At 32.9% G+C, this 21938-nt stretch overlaps 4 protein-coding genes across 4 annotated transcripts; 1 reads left to right on the plus strand and 3 right to left on the minus strand.

Annotated features, from left to right (window-relative positions):
* Positions 1-735: 735 nt before the first annotated feature.
* LOC125067476 (tRNA (guanine(10)-N2)-methyltransferase homolog) lies at positions 736-5167 on the minus strand. Its single transcript, XM_047676125.1, has 9 exons — positions 4940-5167; positions 4485-4871; positions 4249-4383; positions 3877-4066; positions 3689-3762; positions 2992-3130; positions 2193-2391; positions 1470-1640; positions 736-868 (listed from the first exon to the last, which is right to left on the minus strand). The coding sequence occupies exons 1-9, from the start codon at positions 5018-5020 to the stop codon at positions 751-753; spliced, it is 1494 nt and encodes a 497-aa protein (XP_047532081.1). The 5' UTR covers positions 5021-5167; the 3' UTR covers positions 736-750.
* Positions 5168-5484: 317 nt separating this feature from the next.
* LOC125067479 (esterase CG5412) lies at positions 5485-7259 on the minus strand. The gene is made up of 4 exons (XM_047676127.1): positions 6864-7259; positions 6332-6529; positions 5990-6130; positions 5485-5703 (listed from the first exon to the last, which is right to left on the minus strand). The coding sequence occupies exons 1-4, from the start codon at positions 7081-7083 to the stop codon at positions 5531-5533; spliced, it is 732 nt and encodes a 243-aa protein (XP_047532083.1). The 5' UTR covers positions 7084-7259; the 3' UTR covers positions 5485-5530.
* A 407-nt stretch (positions 7260-7666) lies between these two features.
* Positions 7667-14519, plus strand: LOC125067475 (DNA replication licensing factor Mcm3). Its single transcript, XM_047676124.1, has 14 exons — positions 7667-7842; positions 7924-8201; positions 8272-8446; positions 8707-8945; positions 9334-9573; positions 10318-10482; positions 10666-10864; positions 11442-11590; positions 11947-12037; positions 12120-12335; positions 12633-12773; positions 13203-13313; positions 13494-13633; positions 13840-14519. Exons 1-14 carry the CDS (start codon positions 7771-7773, stop codon positions 14039-14041), a joined length of 2418 nt encoding a protein of 805 aa, XP_047532080.1. The 5' UTR covers positions 7667-7770; the 3' UTR covers positions 14042-14519.
* A 310-nt stretch (positions 14520-14829) lies between these two features.
* Positions 14830-21510, minus strand: LOC125067228 (protein Peter pan). The gene is made up of 11 exons (XM_047675697.1): positions 21193-21510; positions 20058-20210; positions 19419-19589; positions 18982-19104; positions 18498-18559; positions 18017-18065; positions 17476-17580; positions 17002-17102; positions 16352-16480; positions 15955-16064; positions 14830-15270 (listed from the first exon to the last, which is right to left on the minus strand). The coding sequence occupies exons 1-11, from the start codon at positions 21376-21378 to the stop codon at positions 14891-14893; spliced, it is 1569 nt and encodes a 522-aa protein (XP_047531653.1). The 5' UTR covers positions 21379-21510; the 3' UTR covers positions 14830-14890.
* Between the last annotated feature and the right edge of the window lie 428 nt (positions 21511-21938).

The following is a 21938-nucleotide window of genomic DNA, read 5'->3' on the forward strand; positions in this document are numbered from 1 at the left end:
GCCAAAATCTGTTATAACGACATTGAAGGAACTACTCATATTGAGTCGTAAAAACCGATAGTCGTAACAACCGCTGATGCTTATTTTTTAATGAAGTGGTATTATTTAATGTGTAGGTCATAGGTATTAATAGACTAAATATATTTATGTATGAAATTAAATTATATTTCGTTTATTTCAATCAAAACGCTTATTAAAATTAATATCGCTCTCTAACTTTGAAATAATACGCGACCTTTCTTCGATATTAATCTGCTTTCTTTTTGCTCCCGACATGTTGACAGTTTCACAATTAACTCAACACTGTATTGTGTACAAATGCTTGTGTTTTGTTTCTAAGAATTACAAAAGACCCTAAACCTTTAATTTGTGCCTAAACTCGACACGTGTTTACCTTTACGATAATAGCCATTGACCATTAATAACACTGTGCCTATTCAAATTGCTTACAATACGGATCAGCTGGTTGTTCTACAGATATAATTTTTCGAAAACATTAGCCAAATGTGGTCGTATAATGCGGTATGTCGTAGTAAGCAATGTCGTAAAAAGCAATATTTTTATAAGACAGTTATATAGCATTCAGCATTTTGGTCATTATAACCGATATGTTGTTCTAAACGATGTCGCCATAAACGGTTTGAACTGTATATATTAAAATCCTCCTATCCGTGCGAAGCTGGGACATGTATGTACCTAGTAGATTATAAAGAAGAAATTTAAATCGTATTGCTATTTAATTGATAACATTTATGATACATCATTGATAATATTTTGAAATTGCCTCAGCCCGTACGCCGCCATATCTTCAGCTTTTTTTTCTTTTCTCTCTCTCCTCGTTGTTTCCCCCATTGAGAAGTATTTTTCCCTGAAACAAATTATTATATAATTTATTAAGTTTACATAAAAGATTCTATGACCATAATTATAATATATAATTGTCATTTCATTTATTTTTATGATATGGGTAAACGGACGGATTAATGAGCCACCTGATGGTAAGTGGTCACCACCATCCATAGACATTGGCGCTGCAAGAAATCTTAGTAATTCCTAACATTTTCCTTGTGCCTGTAATTACACGGTCTTGCTCACGCTTCACACCGCAATACAACAACACTGAGTACTGCTGTTAAGCGTTAGAGTGAGTGGGTGGTACGTATCCAGACGGGCTTGCACAATGCCCTAGCACCAAGTAATATAAATTCAACAAAGCTAATTTAATTTAAGTTCTAAAATATTAATAAAATCCCTTCAGTTGCTTCACGATAATGCTCCGCGTGCTCCATCTGCCTTTTGTTATTGTTAGAAAGATGACTATTAGTAAAAAGTAGTAAAATTGTCTATGACTAAATCTCATTGTCTTTGATCAGTAGTAGTGATACGAACACAATTTTATAACCTGAGAGGATATGTATATGAATTTTGATAACCATAATAAAATGAACTAGACATTTTACTAAACTTACCTGAAACTATGCGTTCCAGCATTAGGATCTACGGGCATATTGGGAACTTCGTCGCTAACTTTCTCATACGTAAGCAATCTGCGAGCGGTTAGTTTTGACAGAACCTGCTCGGAGTTAGCGATTAACTTCAGACATGGGTGCGATGGTAATTGTTCTTCTTTGTATTCTTCTCTGGAAATGTGCAAGTCAAGTATTGTATTTAATGTTCTGATGGTTCAATATTGGTTATACTACATACTTTCGTTTATTATGATAGCAATCTTAGTTGGCCGGTCTGAAGTTACAGTCACATGTACAACGATAAAAAACGATGTTGAATAATTACGTAATTTTGCATCCCTAAGTGTGACTGAGCGTTAAGCCACACTCCTAATTTTATACTAACCACTTACGGACGGACGGACTTTAATAGTAAATACCATCAACAAGCGACTGTCATGCAGCGAAGAAACTTCTGTTTCAATAAAACTATTCACATTTCTATATACATATAGTTCAACCACAAGAGAAGTGAAGGTAAATAAAGATTTTTTAATTGACGCGATATTATTTTTCAAGATATCGGCGAAGTTGCTATCGGAAATTTAGTAGTAAAATTTTTTGTGGGAAAGAGTACTACTAATTTTCCTGACAGTTCATTTCGATAAAATCTACGGTGACAGCTTGGTAAAGCCTACTTTAATAAAGTTTATTTTGATTTAAGTAGAATATAAATAATCTCACCTTACTAAAGGATACCAGCACACCAATCGTCTCCCGATCTCGAGATGCTTCGCGGCAAAGTTCAACAAGTCGCTGTACAAGTGTGGCAGACCGTAATCCACCTTAGACGGTACGTGGTTAACAAGGTGTTCATCGGAAAGTTCATAGTTTTCCCTGTCTATACCAATTCTCTCTGTTGGCTCTCGAACGCCGTAAGGAGCTGGAAATATTTGAATTAACATGAACTAAAGATTATTATTGTAAGTGTTTTCTTATTAGTAGATGGATGGATGGCGATGAATTCAATATTTCAAGTTGATAAATCCGAAGTAAAAAAATAATTGCATCTCTTTTTTACTACTGGAAGGAGAAAGAAGCGTTGGTTCTCGTATCGCCTGAAACTCTATCCGCTGAATACTGTTGTAGATACATATCAGTGTATGTTACAAGTCGTCGCGTAGGTATGTCCTTTCATTACTTCTCACAACGTGTGTGATATATCATGATGATTTGTTGAGTCAAACAAAGTCACATCTGCATTTATGATATGTAAATTTATGTAATTTTGCTCAATTTAGTGTTTGTTTGTCAGTTGTTAGGTATATAAAGTAAGCCTATGGCTTGTTTCACATCGTATTTCATCAAATTCGTTTGCCGGTGAATCCGTAACATACAGATACTTTCGTATTTAAAATATTGATTATACATAAGCACAATTCATAGGTCGCAAATTGGTTCAAACATTTGATATTTCTTTAAAAAAAAAAAAGACACCGTATTATTAAAATATTAAGCTTAAAGATGATAAATATAGACTCACGATCAGTTATAATAGCATCAAACTTCAAGTCTCCCCTCCAATTAGTCAATGAGAAGTCACTTACAACGACGTCTAAATACCTCGATTCGGTACCATAGTGCTTCATGTTACTCTTAATACTTTCTTCTTCTGTTCGAACCTAGAATAAAAAGATATTCTTTATAATATCGTTTGTCAAACATTTTAATTTCACGACTCCCTAAATACTTAATTAATAAAAACACGTGTATATACGTCTTGGGATGCCTGACAAAAGTGATAACTTAAACTAATCTAAGTTGAACATGCGTAAGAGAAACATAACGCGTTACGTAACGAAGAGGTTTACCCTCCCATAAGAAGTTATCACTTCAAAACACCATGTGACCTATTATTTATATCATTATGAAACCTCACAAATTATTACTTTATTTTTGTTTACATGATATTTTTTAACAGATTAAAATAATTTAAAACTCTAAATAAACATTTTTTTATGATTGTAATCTCTACTTTCTAACATTTTAAATAGAGGAAGTGCTAGTCCTTTTGTTGTTGTGCCCTGGACATTGAAGAACAATGCACAAAAAAAATCTAAGAAACAAAATTATGAACTCAAATCATCTTGTAGTTAATTTAAAGCTTATAACTAAATCATTTTAGCATTAAAGTATTCATTGATATAAAACCTTAGACCAATAAATACATACATTGTTACCTTTTGTCCGACTCGTGTAGGCCTGGATCGTGCATGCAGCATCATAAAGTCAATGTCAGACCCCCAAACATATGCTACAAACAATAAATAAGTCAATATAAAGGCTCATAAGCCTACTTCAATAAAGAATATTTTGATTTTGATTTAATAATAAAATAAGTATTTAGAATTGATGGATCAAATACTACCTCCAAAATGTGCAGCAGCTATAAACAGGGAACCAGATCCTACAAATGGGTCTAATATAATTAGTCCAGTATTTACTTGAGCTTGATTTGCCATTATTAGTGACAATTGAGCATCCATACTTGTATTGCCGATGAACTGTCGTTTCTTTAATGAATGAGTTTGAATGAGCTCTCGTTGACCATCAGCCACCTATAATTTGTAATTAAATGCAAATAAAATATTGAGTAATTAATCACAGATTATTTCTATACTAATCATTCCATTTGAATTTGAAAAACAGCTTATGTTAAGTGGCATATGAATCTGCATTATTGTTTATATTGTAAATACGAAAAAAGTGGAATAGTGTGTTATTAATGCTTAAGACATACCCATTTACCGAAAAATAGATCATGTGGCTGATCAGGAACATTGTTCGGATCAACACCGTAGAATTCAAGGTAGGCTAATGTTATATCAGGATTCTTTAATTTTACCGGACCATGTAAAGGCAAATAGCTAAAATTCTAAAAGTAAATAAATAAACTTGTTAAGACATTTTTAAGAAGTCATTTCAAAGTAAATGGTGTATTTAAAAAAAGGATATGTGGAAATGTTTTTGTTTTACCTCAATTTTGTCAACCTTTTCTTTCATGGTAAAATGTTTACAAAATGTTTCTACTTCAACTTTGAAAGACTTCCGATCATCACTACATGCATGTAAGAGCTCCCTCGGGCAAATATGTGTATCACTTATATTCTCTTTGGAATTTTCAGGTATTATCCACTTTCCACTTGAGTTTTTAAGTGCATTTTTCAAGTTACTATGTAAACGTTCAGCTGTTGTAGCTCTGGACCATAGTTCTATACAGTTTTTGAGTAAAACTGAACGGGAAGCGACTTTTTTGATACAATCTTCTGTAGGAAACTCGACTATCCAATAAGGCTTATTTACGCATGGTTTCTCAACAAATTTTATCGGTATATTCAACATGGAAAGTATGCTTTGCATTTCCTAAAATTAAAAATTAATTAGATTCCATATTTCATTGTTTAAATAATATACTATTAAACGATCCTTACAGCATAACGAAAGTCTACGTGTTCATGTGCGAACCACATCAAATATCGACGCCACATTTTGAAAAATCTGTATTCACTCATAAAAAATTGTTGACAATCATTCCTTATATAGTTTGTGTTAAATTTTTTGGTAAAAATTTCAAATTTATGTTAAGTTATATTAAACTAACCTCACTTATTTGTTTACATGTGAAGTGTCATGTCAAAAAATTTACAGCATGTTTGTACAAAACACGATGCATTCAGCCTTCTTATTAAAATAAATAAATAAAAAATGTAGTAGAAATATTTCTTTCCAAATATTAGAAACGAGAAAAAAATCGAAGTATTGACTATATTACTACTATACTTTTCATTTTGAATCACAACAAAACGAAATGAAATTTGATAGTTCATCTTTATAGATAATAGAGTTTATTCTCTATATATAGGGAGGCATAATTATGGCGTTAACCCCGAGAGAATTTTACCTAAATAGGCTAAATAGTTAGTAGTATATGGTTTTTAATAGTCTATAATATTAAAAACACAATTTATATTACATTCAAATCTTTAATTAATATATATTTACATATTTTCATAAACAAATCTCTATGAATTTCTTCTATTATTTTTCTCGGGATTTTCGAATATATCTTGATACCTATCATGCAAGAAGTCCAGGTAGGCATCTTTGATAGATCCAGAGCAAGCTACATAATGACCTCCAGCATGTTCAATCACAACTGATTTTACAAATAGATTAATGAGTGATTCACTCATTTCTGGAAACAGAAACATTAATTTTAGTATGGTATTCTATAAGATTATATAAACTCATCAAGATTATGTGCATAACTGTAAAAAATATGTTTAACTTTAATTGACAAGCAAGAGTTTTGAACTTCAATAGTTTTCAAGTCTCTCCAATATTGTCAAAGCAGTTTATAAAGTATGTTTGTTACAGAGTGGGTATTCAAAAATGTTTGGGTGGGTAATTAAATATGATTATTAAATGTGTTTACCCATTATTAAAATTCACTTATACACTGGTTTTATATCTAACCTAACCTTTTGGTATAATGGAGTCACTTTCTCCATAAACATGCAGAGAGTGTAGATTGATATCTTCATCATAAAATCCCTTATGAACTAAGCTTCCTGATCGAAATCCAGATGCAAAAATTGCAAATTTAAATGTATATGGCAGATCTGAAATAAATATTGACAAGGTTACATTCAGTAGATATTTAATAATTTTACCATTTTCAAAAGAATTAATTTAGGGTATGGCCAAACTCGAAAAATTTTAGAACTATGAGTGTATCTAACTATATATGACACTTAAATAATAATATATGAGTGTTCATTTTGAATATATTTGAATTGGGAAGATTTTTCAAGATTACTAACATCCTTTTTGTTGCATAGCAGCTAGAAGACCAACAAGACAGGCACCCTGTGAAAAACCCATGAACCCATCAAACGGGCCATGCTCTTTAACAACTTCCTCTATCAGGTTCAAGGTATCCTCAAAGCCAATAGCTGGTCCGCCTAAACATTTACCACTGAATGTGTTATCTTCTGCGTTGAACCACCATGAACGCGAATCTAAATAAGAAAGGATAACAGTAGTTACTGAGTGTCTTAACTAAAATTTTTGATAAAATAAACATTTCATAACAGTGGTGTCTTTGAAAATGCAAGTAAGAATTTACTTGAATAATGTGAATTAATATGTTAGTTATTATTATTAGTAGTTAGTAGTAGTTTTGGTACAGCTTCTATTTGATAATCTAAATGTCTAGTTATTCTTTGTATTTGTAAAATCAGATAATGTATAAATACCATGTACCTATTCATCATTACCAGTCAGTGTCTGGTATAATTAATTATAATAAATTAATTATCCATATATGACACACAAAAGATTAAAATATGATACCTTCATCGCCTCCACCTTCTTCGCAGAAAACTTTATGAGGAGCAGATATAAAAAATAACTGAGCATACTTTGAAACCGCTTTTCTAAAGGATCCTATTTTAGCTCTGAACACTGTGCCATTTTGTCGATATCCATGAAAGGCTAAAATTTTTAATTTGGGTCTATCTTCTTTATTATTAGTGACCGATGATTGGTTAGAGTTCGAGTTGTGTTCGGACATTATAGAAAAACGTTGAATGGTAAAGTTAAAATTTATCCATTGAATATTTCTAAAACAAGAAAACCTAACTCTTAGAATTGTGGATATTAATTAAACCCTCAATTCTGCATATAATTTAATAAAAGTTAATTTAATTATATATGAGCAACGGTCGCCGCGTTGTTGATAATACTACAATGACAGTTGGCCCTTGACATTGTGTTGGTGTTGATTGTTGACAATTAACATTGACAAATCTAACCATGTTACAAGCAATAATTATCAAAGTATTTTTATAATAAGTAAGTAAGGTAAGATAAAATGTTTGTTTTAACTTTTAAGATACTTATATGATATTATTATTACATATTATCATTATTTAGTATATTCAAAATTAAATATTAGGTCACTTCGCTTATAATTTTACCATAAAATGATGGAAATGTTTTGTTAGTAACTGAGTTTGTGGAATTTAAAATACTGCATATTTTTTGTTTCAGGTATAATATTTTATACCGTTATAATAAAACAGATAAATAACTTTCGGTTTGTTATAAATGAAAACTGTCAGTTGTCAGTACTGTCTTTGCGAATGAATCTCGCGCCAAAATAATTTTGTAAAGGAAGCTGTTGTCAAACAAGTACTCAATTCTTATACAGATTTTTGTTAAATATTTCTAGTTGTTATAAGTTTAAATAAATAAAAATATGGAAGACGGTGATTTTGATCAACGTTTAAGAGATCTACAGAGGGAGTACCTTGAGTTTTTAGACGATGAAGTAATTACTTTTTCTTGTAACCTAGTATGTACGTTTGGGTAACTTAAATATATTACTTTAATTGTGACTGAAACTTTTTAGGAAGACCAAAGCGTTTATATGGAAAGAGTAAAACAAATGATAGGTGAAAAGAGCAAACGATTGATTGTAAATATAAATGACCTTAGAAGGAAAAGCCCTGACAGAGCTAAGAATTTGCTAGATAATGCCTTTGAGGAGCAGATAGCTTTTCAAAGAGCCTTAAAAGAATACGTCTCCTCTATAGATCCTACATATGCTAAAGAACAGGAAGAATTTTTTGTAGCATTTTCCGGTAGTTTTGGGACAAAACACGTTACTCCGCGAAGTTTAACATCAAGGTATGTTTAATTTAAAAGATTTTGTTAATAAATGTGATATTTAATTAAATGGAAAAAAATCATGATGCAGGTATTTAGGAAACCTAATATGCGTGGAAGGTATAGTCACAAGAGTGTCACTAGTGCGACCCAAAGTTGTGCGGAGTGTACATTACTGCCCGGCCACTAAAAAAGTAATGGAACGCAAGTACACTGATTTAACCTCATTTGAGGCATTCCCTACTTCAGCTGTTTATCCTACTAAGGTAAAATTTTATCTTACTAACATTACTATGAATTCAGCAATAGATTATTATCAATATAACTAAATACTAATATTAAATATTTGTGTTCAAAGAACAGTTCTTTTGTTTCGTTGAAGTATATTAATATTGTTAATGAAGTTTTTTTTTAAATCTATAGCTTATATTGTGCCTGTAAACATTATTTGTCAGTTGTTAAATTACTTAGTAGTACTTATATTATTTCAATGATTGATTATTTATTTTTATTTAACTTTTTTTAGGATGATGAAGGCAATCCATTAGAAACTGAATATGGTTTATCCCGATACAAAGACCATCAAACATTAACAGTACAAGAAATGCCTGAGAGAGCTCCAGCTGGACAATTGCCAAGGAGTGTTGATGTGATTTGTGATGATGATCTCGTTGATAAGTGTAAGCCAGGGGACAGAGTACAGGTTGTCGGTAATTACAGATGTCTTCCATCAAAACAGGGAAGCTTCACGGCTGGTACTTTTAGGTATGCAGTAAACGATAAAAAAAATACTTATTAAAAATTAATTCTTTTATTTAGTATGTATTATATTAGCTAGTTAGCTAGTTTAATTTTTTGTATAGAGTATCTGACTGTTTCATATTTTAAATTTGATACTGATTAATTTATGTAAAAGAAACAGACCCCTTATATTCAACTATTAGGAGAAAACATTTTTTTTTTTCAAAATTTCAAAAAGACAAAAAATTTTCCAATTTTTACATGACAGAACTATCAACATATTTAGATTTCCTTACAGTGAGTTTGTAATTTAAATAAAACCTCAATGATATTTGATTGGGCTTTCAACTGGATTATCTAAAGCCATTACTATCATAAAACTTGTACTGAAGTTATTCATATTATTTTCCAGAACTATCCTCATAGCAAACAATGTAACTCAAATAAACAAAGACATGAACCTCACCATCACAATTGAGGACATTAAGCTGTGCAAGCGATTGGCCAAGAAATCCACGAGCAACATGTTTGAACTGCTGAGCAAGTCTCTAGCACCATCTATCCATGGTCATGATTATATAAAAAAGGCTATACTTTGTCTATTGCTGGGTGGCATGGAGAAGATTCTGCCTAATGGCACGAGACTTAGAGGGTAGGTTTAATTTATTATATCGTTGTTGTGCCTGCAAACATCATTATGTGTTTTTTTCTTATTTTTAGATTGTTAAGCCGTTTTAATTGTTATTTCATTATGCACATACTGTAAAATAAAGTTTTGTGATAGCTTCAATAATTTGAAAGTTTTAAAATGTAGCTATGTAACATTCATACATCGAAAGCTATATAAATTGAAATAATAATTAAAACAGCATACCACTCTAAAATGAAGAAAAAAACACAAAGCGACTTTTGCAGGCACAACGACAATATATCAGTTATTATAGATTTAAATAGCATGATGTACCAACAGTATGAAAGTGTGTGTAATTTTACATTAACAATTACAAACACAAGAGACTATTTTAATTATAGTGCCAGTATTTATGGGTAAAGATGTATTTACTATACATAATTTACTACATTATTCCAATATGAACTAGTAAATAGATAAGTGAAAGTATATTTTTTGGAAGCAATTTTGCTGCAATATTGGGTATGAGAGGTATTATTTTTATTTTGATTGGATCACATTTTATAGTGTTTTGGAGAACAATCAATCCTTGAAAGTTAAACTGTCCTTTCAAAACCAGATTTATGGACATTGTATTTATAACCAATGCTAAGTAAACAAAAAGTTTTACTTTAAATGGCCTTACTAAAACGAAGTCAAGAAAATGTATGTCTTATTTTAGGTGCTTAGTAAAAGGAGTCTAAAGTGGTTTTCTTCTATTTTCAGTGACATTAATATACTTCTCATTGGTGATCCATCCGTGGCAAAGTCCCAATTGTTACGCTACGTCCTAATGACAGCGCCGCGAGCGATCACGACCACAGGACGAGGTTCCTCGGGCGTCGGGTTGACCGCCGCCGTCACTACAGACCCAGAGACCGGAGACCGGAGGCGAGTCGAGCTAATTTTAACATAATATAAAGAGATTGAGATACATCAATTATCATTTTATTGCTATACACGTTGTATAAAAATACAAAAAAAATATGGAGTCAGATGTCACATATTGACCATGAGTAGTCATCTCTGTCCAGTCTCCTGCGCCAAGTGTGTACAATAATCCAACTCCACCAGACTGGAGGCGGGCGCCATGGTGCTGGCAGACCGCGGCGTGGTGTGCATCGACGAGTTCGACAAGATGTCGGACATCGACCGCACGGCCATCCACGAGGTGATGGAGCAGGGCCGCGTCACCATCGCCAAGGCGGGCGTGCACGCGTCGCTCAACGCGCGCTGCGCCGTGCTGGCCGCCGCCAACCCCGTGTACGGCCGGGTGAGCACTGCGGCCTCTTACTACCGCCCCGACGCTTATATTGAGCCTGTTTTCCTTTTCTATTGGTTCTTTATTATTTTACTACTCTGTTATAATTGCGCGTCGAATGTCATTTTTTGTAAAAAAAACATAATAATTTATACTTTAAAATGTGTTTGTTTATCATTAGAAGCTCTGTGGCCTTCAACGTCATAGTTACAGCACCCTGTCTTGCTTAATAAAATATAGGCATGCTGTATTTCTTAAACATAGTAGGAATAACCGATAGACTTAACTTAACTGAGTCTTAACAGAATCAGATTATCATATGAGTGTTTGTATAGCTGAACTTTCGTTAAATGCCACATTTATAAATGGTTTCTCTAATACCCAAAAATACCAAAGAAAAGTATATATAAATATATTTTCTTAATGTTCAAAAAATCATGCGCATGCAACTCATCAAAAAGCAAATAACGTATTTATACGTCTTGAAGGACAGCAATATTTACAAATATTTCAAATTGAATAGAAACCGATTACGCAGAGTAACATACCAAATGTAAACTAAGTAATTACTATGTTATTCTTCTGATAGTACGATCAATACAAGACGCCGATGGAGAACATCGGGCTGCAAGACTCGCTGCTGTCGCGTTTTGACTTGCTGTTCGTGATGCTGGACATCGCGGACGCGGACCACGACAATATGATCTCCGAACACGTGTTGAGGATGCACCGATACAGGTATGGTACAAATATTATTATTATAAAATAACTTTATACAAAGTAAATTAACTTATATATTACTTATATTTATAAAATAACAATTACCAAAAGCTACAATCTCAATTGGGAACTGGGACTTTCTTAGGTCGTTACTATAGTAATAGAATACTATAATTAACAATGTTATTAACTTAGTTGTGTGCTTTGACTGTTACTGGACAACTTCCAATAATGACAATGCTCCAATTGTTGTGGAACAGGTAATTATATTCTATAACTACAAATAATATTTTTATGTCTTGGTGCAGGAGTGTAAATTTATCAATCAAGAATATTATTGTTATTAAATCTCTATATAAATATTTTTTTTTAAGAAATCCCAAAGAACAAGATGGTGAAGTTCTACCCATGGGCTCCTTGGTGGAAATGCTCTCTACAGAAAATCCTGACAATGAAGATGCAGAGGTTCATATTCTTATTTTTAATTGATACATACATATTTTTAAAAAGTCTTAAATATACTAATTAAATTTTTTTGTTATACTAGGATTCCAATGAGTCCATATATGAGAAGTATGATCCACTCCTCCACGGGAACACCCGTAATAAGAAAGATCAGATTCTGAGCACAAAATTCATGAGGAAGTTCATTCACATTGCCCGACTAATGAAACCTAAACTGACTCAAGAAGCTTCAGATTCTATCGCTGATGAATACGCTCGACTACGAAACCAAGATATGATGGACAGTGATGTAGCAAGAGTAAGATATTTTTTTATTTAACTCGTAAATTACTTGCGCTCAAATTGTATATTTATAAAAAAAAAAAGTTGTACTCATGCAAGAAAGATGTAATATATTAGTTTGGAATTTTATGATGATGTCGTCCTGACCTTCTTCGCTCACTGCGACCATCCTTCGCCACTCAATTAGGAAAATCTATGTGGTAGTTTTTAACTTGACAATCAATAAGTGAAGAGAATGCTTCTATATTGAAATAAAATAATCAAGTTTGAGTTTATCATAGACCCATATTAATTTGAAATAATAATTCCTCAGACGCAGCCGGTGACGGCCCGCACACTGGAGACGCTGATCCGCCTGTCCACGGCGCACGCCAAGAGCCGCCTCAGCTTCCAGGTCACGCGGCGCGACGCGCAGGCCGCCATCGAGCTCGTGCACTACGCCTATTTCAAAAAGGTAACCCCACTGGCCACGTAATTGCTCCTACGTGTGTTTAAAGCCTAGGTATTTATTGGCCTCCTTATTGAATACTATTTATTAAGGTGTTAATGACAAGCAGTCTGGTGCTTATTGAATCTGTTCAATGTAGCGATTATAATATATTAAAAGCTTTCTTTTCGTTTGCAAAGTTTAGTGATATACAAGTATCGTGGATAATTAATTTATATAATCAAATTTAACTCGAACGCTTACAATGGGACTACGGATCACAAAAGAAAATGCGATTGCAGGATATATGTCAATTCAGAAGTAAGATATTATGTTACTAATATAACATATTTTTATCGAATTAAATAAGATTTTAATATATACATTATATAAAACAAATGCATAAATATGATTATTTATTTAAAATATTGAACTAATAAAACCTTATTTATTCAGGTGCTAACAAAAGAAAAGCGTCGTAAACGTAGAGCGTCGTCGGGAGACGAGGAGAACGCGTCGGACACCGAGCTGCCTTCGCAGCCGCGTGCTAAGAAGTCGAGGAAAACGGTAATTACATATTCAACATTATCTTCTATTCTATTACTTTAAAAAGCAAAAAACACAAAAGTAGTAATTGAGAATACAAACAGTATTCTTTTGATTCTATATTATATACTTTGTAAAATGTTATCCTACATAATAGCAGAGGTGGAAATTAAATAAGCAAAATAAATATTTGTTTTTCAGCCGGGTTCACAAAGTCAGGACCCCTACGAGTTCTCGTCGGACGAGGAGGCGGAGCCCGTGTTGCGCGCCGCGCACTCTGCGCAGCCCGAGCCCGCGCAGACGCCCGCCAGCTCCGCCAAGAAGACCATTGACACTACTAGGTAAGTGACATTATACTATACAAATAATTTGTATTTGTTTATTTTGTACTTAAAAATCTTATTTTATTTTTGGTACATCTGCACCATTTATAAGTTTAATGCAATTTATTTACATCAGCTTTAAATGTAGGATGACAGTAAAGCATTGTACAGTTTTCGAGACTAATGTACATTCTAATATTGAATTTGAGTAATTTCGTTTTCAGATTAACGCAATTCAAATCAGCGCTCCAGCAAGTATTCCGCGAGGAGCGCGCCAACTCGCTCCCCCTCGACCGCATCACGTCCTACGTCAACGAGAAGTACTCGCACGAGACCTTCGACTCGGGAGAGATCCAAGCGGCGCTGGACCGCATGACGCAGGACAACCACGTCATGATGGCGGACGATATCGTTTTCCTTATTTAAGACTCACTTTTATATGCAAATCATGCCACTGATCTTTGATTTTAACTTAAGGAATATTTAGCTTCTGTATATTTAACATTGACCATCACCACCTAACCGCCTACGTAACAAAAGTAAATCATTAAGAATATATATCTAATACGTAAATTTTCATATTGAAATGATAAACTTATTAAAACCCCACCAGTAGATTATAAGTAACATAGAACAGAGAAGTGAATACTGATAAGAATTAATAAGAAAATTGGTATACTGACCAGGGAAAATTGATACCATATGCATTAGGGGTGAAATTACCATTGAGCAGATGCGCGATGCAGATGATTTGTTCACATGATGTCTTAATGTGATCTGATTTATGTCGATTTATTATAGGTATTAAGATTTTTCCATTATTAATTGTTAATCAATATGAATCGCGTTCATTTTTTACAGTTACATTATAAGATAATCTTAAATAAAACTATGATTAAATAGATTTTGTTTTTCAATTGTGAACCCATTCAAAACATATTTATAATTTTGATTTCTAACTTGCTAAAGCACGTTACAACGATTTTGATATAATATAATTTTATTAAAAACATACGAAATTTTTTTATCGTGTATGGCCGAATTATAAATACAACATAAACTCCAACACCACCAATTCCGTCCGTTAATAGAAATATAAAACTACCATAAGTTCTTCAATAACCTTTCTTATATATCTGAACGCAGATTGTGATTTTAAATATGTTCTTTAGAAAAAAAATCCACAGGTAATAAAAATATTTAAAAAAAGAAGATTGTCATATAATTTTAAAAAGTATATTACACAGCTTACAATAACAATGTTTAGTATAAATACTATTTTCTAGATTTTCCTTTGCCTTTTCCTGCATGCCCTTTGTTTGGCCTGCTTTTACCACCTGTTCTGTTATTTTTATTAAATTTGCCGCCAAAGACTTTCTTGGGGTTACCGCCCTGATTGTTCCTTCTTTGGTTTTTAAATTTTCCATCTTTGTCGTTGAATTTTTTCCTATTATCGTCTTTATTATTATAGGAGTTTCCACCATCTTTATTCTGGAACCTTCTCTTATTCTTATTATCTTGATACTGTCCAGTTTCTTGGTTCTTTTGGTACTTCTTTTTTAACTTCTTGTCTAATCTCATCTTTTTAAAGCCTCGCGGTTCACCTTCGCTGTTATCTGATTTTCGTTTTCTTGACGGATTTTGACTGAACAGATCTGTAAAAAAAAATAATTATTAGGGATTTAATGTATTTGACAGAACTTATGTTCACATTTTGGGTTACCATATATAAGCATAAAGCACTAATTAGTTAACACATGTCATTAACATTTTGTCATCCCTTATAGTCACCATAAATTTTTGCTTTTTCAATTACTTTTCTGAAGACATACAAGCAAATATGCCATCCCCCCTTCTTTCCTTACAGAAAATACCTTTCCTATTAAAAGTTGGAACTGCAATAACCACCTCACACTATATTGCCAGAAAGGAGATCTGGTAAATACCGTTTGCCGAAATGTACACTGGCTCACTCACCCTTCACATCGGCTTTATACTAATGCAGGAACCACCATAATTTTTTGTACTTAGTAGCTGATGAGTGGGAGGGGTGGCACTTCAGACTTGTACAAAGATGGATAGAATTAAAATAAAGGTGTTCGAGTACCTGCGTCAAAGATTATACTAGTTCGTTGTACCAACGACCTTGATTTTGAGAACAATAAGTCTCGTCGAGTTAAAATACGTGTATAATAAATGTAAATATATGTTCTATTTCGCAAGTCACTTCGTAGTGTCTATATGGCATTCAATTTCAGGGTAATATTTTACCTCGAAGCGACCAAAGAATTTAATTAATTAACTTCAAAAGCCTGTTATATAAAATCCAAGTCGGGTACCTTGCTCGGGTTCGGCGCCGACCTCCTGCCGGTAGTAGTCGGCGTCGTCGTCCTCGTCCGGCTCGGCGCCGGCGGCCCCCTGGCTCTCCGCGGACGCCAGCTCCATTAGCCTGATCGAATATGGGTATTATTAATATAGATCTAGAAGTGTTCAGAAGTTACGTCGAGCCGAATATTTGTATTCAATACACATTAAATGAATATTTCAAATGTTCAGACATAATAAGATAGGAATAAATGAACAAAATAATTATTGACCTGATAAATTGAATACACTTCTTTTTTAAGTATTTTGGTTATTTTTTGCAATTAGTTATTTGGGAAATAGCTTAATTAAAAGTATAAAAGTGTTTCTTACATTGTTATACTGTTAATTTAGCTGTAGCTATATTAGTACCTTTGATTCTCTGTCATCTCTTTCTTCTTTTTAATTCCCTCTAATGCCTTTTGCTTCAAATCTTCCTTCTCTTTCTCCTTCCGTTTCACGTTCTCAGCTTGTTGTGACTTGCGCTTCTCTTTAAGTCGTCTAAAATTATAAGAGATCTTTTAGTTAAAGTATAATGTTATAATGTACAGTATATGAAGACCTCCTGACCGACACTATCAAACAGATACTCGCTATCCCCTCTATCTGTAATATTATGACAGAAATACAACCGAAGATATCAAGCGCAGGAGCAACGTCCACTTACGTACTTGTTGAGTCACGAGATTCATCAGTTAACGTCCGTGGTTCATATATGAACTTTCTCTTTTTCTACAAATAAGGGAAATGGGCCGCCTGATCATAAGTGGACATTAGCACCGTAAGAAATAAATAACTATCGCCAATTCGACAACAACCTAGGGATCTAGATATTGTGTCCTAAGGGACACAAGGAGTTAGCGAGTTAGCCATTGTAATTAAGTACACTGGCTAGCTCACACTCCATACACTAAAATAAAACACAGTAATCGGTGCTACCCAGACTGTCAACTCTTACATCGATTGACATGACTGTTTCTACACATACGAAGGACTTGCATTACATTAATATAATCCCTTACCTTTTCTCTTCACGCTTCTTCTTTATTAATGCTTTTTCTTCGTCTGTTTTCTCTACAAGCTCGTGGAATAGAACTTCACCGTCCATTAGACCGTCTTCCACCTATCAATTAGAGAAATATATATGAGGACCTGTTTAACTTCTAAAATGTAATACTTTGTACTTAATTAAAACATTATAGCAGCCGTCTTTGTATAGTGGGGACTAGCGACTCAGGGTTTAACTGCGAACAATATTTATTAGCGTGATAGCGATCGACTGGGGATCAGGTTTCTTCGGTATATTCGGAGCTGCCGGTTTGGCGCTGTGCGTACATTTCAATTTTAACACTATGGATAAAGTGAAGTCGTTTTCGTTCCGCATGGAGGGCACCCCATCTCGTAGCCATGTCATCTGTTTACTTAAGGGATTTTCGTTAAACATCTTCTTTAATCAAGAAGTGACCGCCTGAGCGCCTAGGGCGGGCAGGGCGCACCTTGATGAGCTGCAGCGCGATGCGCGGGCCGAGCTCCACGAGGCGCAGCGCCGAGCGCGAGCGCGCCGCCGCCCCGCGCGCGCACAGCCGCTGCGGGAGCTCCACCTGGGCGTACATGACATGGCATTCAATCAAAAATTTTTTATCATCTATATAATCTTGTGTTGAATAATTTGCTTGAATCGGAAAAATCAAAAATATCTGCGGATATGGCGGACAATGTGATCCGAGTCAAAGGTCACGGAGTTATTTGTAGGACATTGACATAAAAATATTTAAATTGGTATGCAATATTTTAAAACTTAGCTAAGGCTTACAAAAATATTACGAAAATTGAATTATATGTTATTTTTTTACATATCTCATTAACCATAAAAATCAGACATGTAGAAATGTAATAAAATTAAATTTTTAATTTACTTCTACTTTCCTAAGCACAATTTGCATCTGTGTGACACTTCTTAATATAAAGTGGCTTTACGTTTAGGATTCAATTCATGAAATAATTACGTCTTCAAAAATCACATCCCTAATAACTTACCTGGTTAGTGCCGTCATCTTCAAACTCGCTCTCCGACAGTAACGCCGCTCTATATTATAAAAAACGGGATATTAAAAATATGTAAACATGGAATTTAAAGTTATTTTACTCCGAATCTAAAAACAAAAACATGTATAAATAAACTGACAAAAGACCCTTACATAAAACATGTAATCATACTCCAATATGGCCCTTATGTTCTACTTAAGGTATACCTACTAAAAAAAAAGAATATCATAAAAGTATTCGGCAATATATAAAATCTATGACACAAATGTTAGTTACATTAATTTTCCCCTATACAACAAAATGTTTCCGAATATTAATTTGTCTATGAAAGGGTACCAATAAAGTTACATATAAGAATAACCATCATTGAATGTTCTTTTTCAAAAACAAACGAATTCAAATTATGTTACATTGCTACCTTTGCAATAAATATTTAAAAAAACGTTAACTCAGATTATGAAAAACAACTTACTTATCGAAAAACTCCGACATGTCTTTACAGCGATTGAGATTAGGTATCTTGCCTTGTACCATCTGCAAAAAAAATTACCTTGTTTCATGTATATTTTAAATCATTTACAATCTGAGTTTCTCGTCGATTCTTCTAGTTACATTTACTCTCTGGACTTTAAGATATCATTACATTTAACTAATTGACACACTCACCGGTAAGCAAGGAGGTTTACCGGTGAGGGCGAGAGCTCAAAGCTCGTCAAGGTCGTCTGGGTTCTTTATGCATCTTCTCCTATTATACTACGGCAAACTAACAATGTTTTCCAGTATATAGTTGTATTCCAGCTGTATTTGCTTTATCTATATTTATCAAGCAATTAGTGCTTTATTTTTTTCTTATTAAGTCTAACGTCGATCCATTATTGCATACTTTGGTTATTATTGTCTAGTTTTCGTTGTATATTTATTTGTGATGGAAATATATGTCTAGCATAAACACATACCTTTTTCGTACCCTTATTAAGACCGACAGGCGTCGCTCTGATAACATAGTGCCGAAAATCTATCAATTTAGTAGATGGATTGTAGTTCATCAGCACACAGCGTCTAATGTTTTTAAGTTTAACCTTAAAAAAAAACATATTCATACATAATGTTATAATATCACAATCCATAGAGATTCAGCTAGTCAGCTACTGAGTTTTTTTTCCTTATCCATAAAATAAATTTTATTTGAAGATGATAATTATTGAATATGATTTAACCATTCTATTCTATTTAACACAAAACTAAATCATTTCTTATTTTTATTAATTCTATACTATATTTATATATATATTTATATAAACTATATTTTTAATAAAGCAAATACAAAATAAGTACATAGTTTAATATTTCTAATTTTAATCATACAAATATTGCAGCTAAATGGAACCCTTACCGTTGTAATATTTATCGTAGGAAACATGTTCTGGAACATTGTAGCCATCAATTTCATGTGCATCCCTTCTCCTGAGAAACTGTTGAGTACTATTAGTGGAGCGTTTTGAAATGCGCGCGATATAACATACTGCTTCCGGAGAGCTGATATGACATCACGCGAAAGAGTATACTGAAATAAAATGTATTGTTTAAGACTGATCTCAAGGCTCAATTTAATATATACCTAGAAAGGCTTTTAATAAATTTACATTACGGATAGCTCGATTATATATATGATAAAAGCTCACATGTTATATGATAAATCTTCACTAATCATAATAAGCATAGTTAATATATAAAAGTTTTCTGTTAATAAACCTATCAAAATAATACAAAAATTAAAATTGCGGTCATTACATTCATGTACATGTAACAAAGCTTCAGCTTTGTTACATGGAAATATAGTGGCAAATTGAAAATGACTGCAAAGAGAATTAATTACAAAAACCAGCATAAAATGTTAAATAATTCTATTTGCCTTCATTATTACACAATATATCTTAGAAACAAGTAATAAAAGTTAAATATTTAAACTCTCTTGAAGAACTAAGTATGTCCTACATATATTTTATACTCCAGTTATGAATTAAAAACTTACATTATGTATGCGGAAAGTAAGAGTTGGTCCTCTGGGCAGCCTTGCTAATCTCATATAGGATCCCAACTCAGTCTCTGTGAACACCATCATGTGAGACACGTGTAGATATCCTGATATAGATAAGAAATCTTTTATTGTGTTCTTTTTCCTTTCCTGAAAAGAGTGTTTATAAAAATTTAATATCTTTTTTCATTATTTATTAAGCTATACCAGCATTTTCCAAAGTATGGTTGCCTAATGTTTTGTTATAAGTGAAGTGGGTGGGTCTTGCCTATCCTTGCCTTGGTTTGTCTGTTTATGTATAATGAAATGAAATGGAAGTCCTCATTCCCTTTAATACCTACCTGTGTAAGACCAGATTATTGATAAAATTCAAAAATGCTTCATTGTGATGTTTACTTGAATAAATTGATTTTGATTTGATTTGAAAAATAAATTGGATAAAATGAAAGTAATGGCAACTAAAACTTATGAGGCCATTAATTTATCAATTTTGCCAAAAAGGTGCAAACAATAGATATGTGCGTATATACTTATAATATTATAAAACACTTCTAAGGGCTTATAATATGATAAAAAAGTATTTCATTATCCTTTATGCTGACTTATACAGTACTAACAAAATAATATTAAATGGAATTTAGAAATTAAAGTTTGAAATTCATGTTATACTAATTCATCCTGTAAGAATAGAAACAGTCTATTCTCAGAAAGTAAATAACAGATATTAAGTATTTTCAGACGCTTGGTTTGGTATTTTCATTGAAATAGTTTTTTGGTCTTAGCAAGCATTAAAGTTCCACAATTTGTTTATTGTGTTAGTTCAACTTTCTTTATCTCCACATCTAAATGTGAAGATAAAGAAAGTTTATAAATGCAATTCGTAAGTGAATAAATCGTTAAGTCAGGCTTTTATACGTTTAGATTAGACTCTAAATAATCTGGTGGTTATAATAAAGCAAGTAATATTTTTTACACAAATTAAACTTGTACATAATTTTGTTTTTGTGCCTGGCATATGCAAAACAAAAAAAGAAATTAATAAAATGTTTAATGTTTACAGGACAAGCTAGACTTATATAAAATCGTGAATAAAGAAACCTAAAAATAGCTTCGAGAAATAACCAAGACATACTTTGAGCTGTGATGCTGTAAATGGTTCCATTATCTTCCTGAAATCTTTCGTCAAATCCATAAGATCTTTCGAACATTTTCCACGATGTATAACAAATGAATGCGGCGCTTTCACTAAATTCTCTGGCTCTATAGATTGTTTTGTTAGCGTATTCTTTTTAACACACTTTCCTTTACGTTTTCCCATTGTGTGCACTTATTTTTTATATTATATATTTGGTAATCACAAATACAAATCAGTATCACATTTACAGCGTGATTGACATGTTTATAAAATAATTTCGAGGTTAGAGCTTAGACAGGCGCACGCTGTGGACCTGTCAATGTCAACGTCACTATTGTACTCACTACCAGGTACCAAAGAGCACTATATAATTTTTATCTACTAGCAGTGTAGAGGCAGGAGGATTGTGCTTGTGTATAAATAGTACACCTTAAAGGGTATTAAATTTAAACATTGAAAGGGATGCGCTAATAGTCGATAGAGTTAAACCGAATAATAGAGAAAAAGTAAAAGATCTAATTGCCGCCATTTTCAAATCATTCTGTTATTCAAATTTAACAACGTCCAATCCATCCAATTAAGCAATGTATAAAATGTACGTTTCAGGGAGGTAATACCCTATAGCTATAGTAATTGGGTCTTTATTGAAACCTTATTTCCTCATGATATATTTTTTCTTACCTCCATAATTGCTTGTAATAGTTATTACTTGTTTCATATAGGTAGCATATTTAATATCAAAG

Source organism: Vanessa atalanta, chromosome 11 (assembly GCF_905147765.1).
Source record: "Vanessa atalanta chromosome 11, ilVanAtal1.2, whole genome shotgun sequence".
Taxonomy (NCBI): Eukaryota; Metazoa; Arthropoda; class Insecta; order Lepidoptera; family Nymphalidae; genus Vanessa; species Vanessa atalanta.

Excerpts from the sequence above, each read along its gene's own strand:
- LOC125067476 (XM_047676125.1), bottom strand. The coding sequence starts at position 5,020 with ATGAGTGAATACAGATTTTTCAAAATGTGGCGTCGATATTTGATGTGG. Across the intron at positions 4,067-4,248 it reads ATCTATTTTTCGGTAAATGG|GTGGCTGATGGTCAACGAGA; the intron begins GTATGTCTTAAG and ends TACAAATTATAG. Across the intron at positions 3,763-3,876 it reads AGCTGCTGCACATTTTGGAG|CATATGTTTGGGGGTCTGAC; the intron begins GTAGTATTTGAT and ends TATTGTTTGTAG.
- LOC125067479 (XM_047676127.1), bottom strand. The coding sequence starts at position 7,083 with ATGTCCGAACACAACTCGAACTCTAACCAATCATCGGTCACTAATAAT. Across the intron at positions 6,131-6,331 it reads TGCTATGCAACAAAAAGGAT|ATCTGCCATATACATTTAAA; the intron begins GTTAGTAATCTT and ends TATTTATTTCAG. Across the intron at positions 5,704-5,989 it reads TGACTCCATTATACCAAAAG|AAATGAGTGAATCACTCATT; the intron begins GTTAGGTTAGAT and ends TTCTGTTTCCAG.
- LOC125067475 (XM_047676124.1), top strand. The coding sequence starts at position 7,771 with ATGGAAGACGGTGATTTTGATCAACGTTTAAGAGATCTACAGAGGGAG. Across the intron at positions 12,038-12,119 it reads CTGACAATGAAGATGCAGAG|GATTCCAATGAGTCCATATA; the intron begins GTTCATATTCTT and ends TTGTTATACTAG. Across the intron at positions 12,774-13,202 it reads ACTACGCCTATTTCAAAAAG|GTGCTAACAAAAGAAAAGCG; the intron begins GTAACCCCACTG and ends TTATTTATTCAG.
- LOC125067228 (XM_047675697.1), bottom strand. The coding sequence starts at position 21,378 with ATGGGAAAACGTAAAGGAAAGTGTGTTAAAAAGAATACGCTAACAAAA. Across the intron at positions 16,481-17,001 it reads AAGAAGCGTGAAGAGAAAAG|ACGACTTAAAGAGAAGCGCA; the intron begins GTAAGGGATTAT and ends TTATAATTTTAG. Across the intron at positions 16,065-16,351 it reads GAGATGACAGAGAATCAAAG|GCTAATGGAGCTGGCGTCCG; the intron begins GTACTAATATAG and ends ATATTCGATCAG.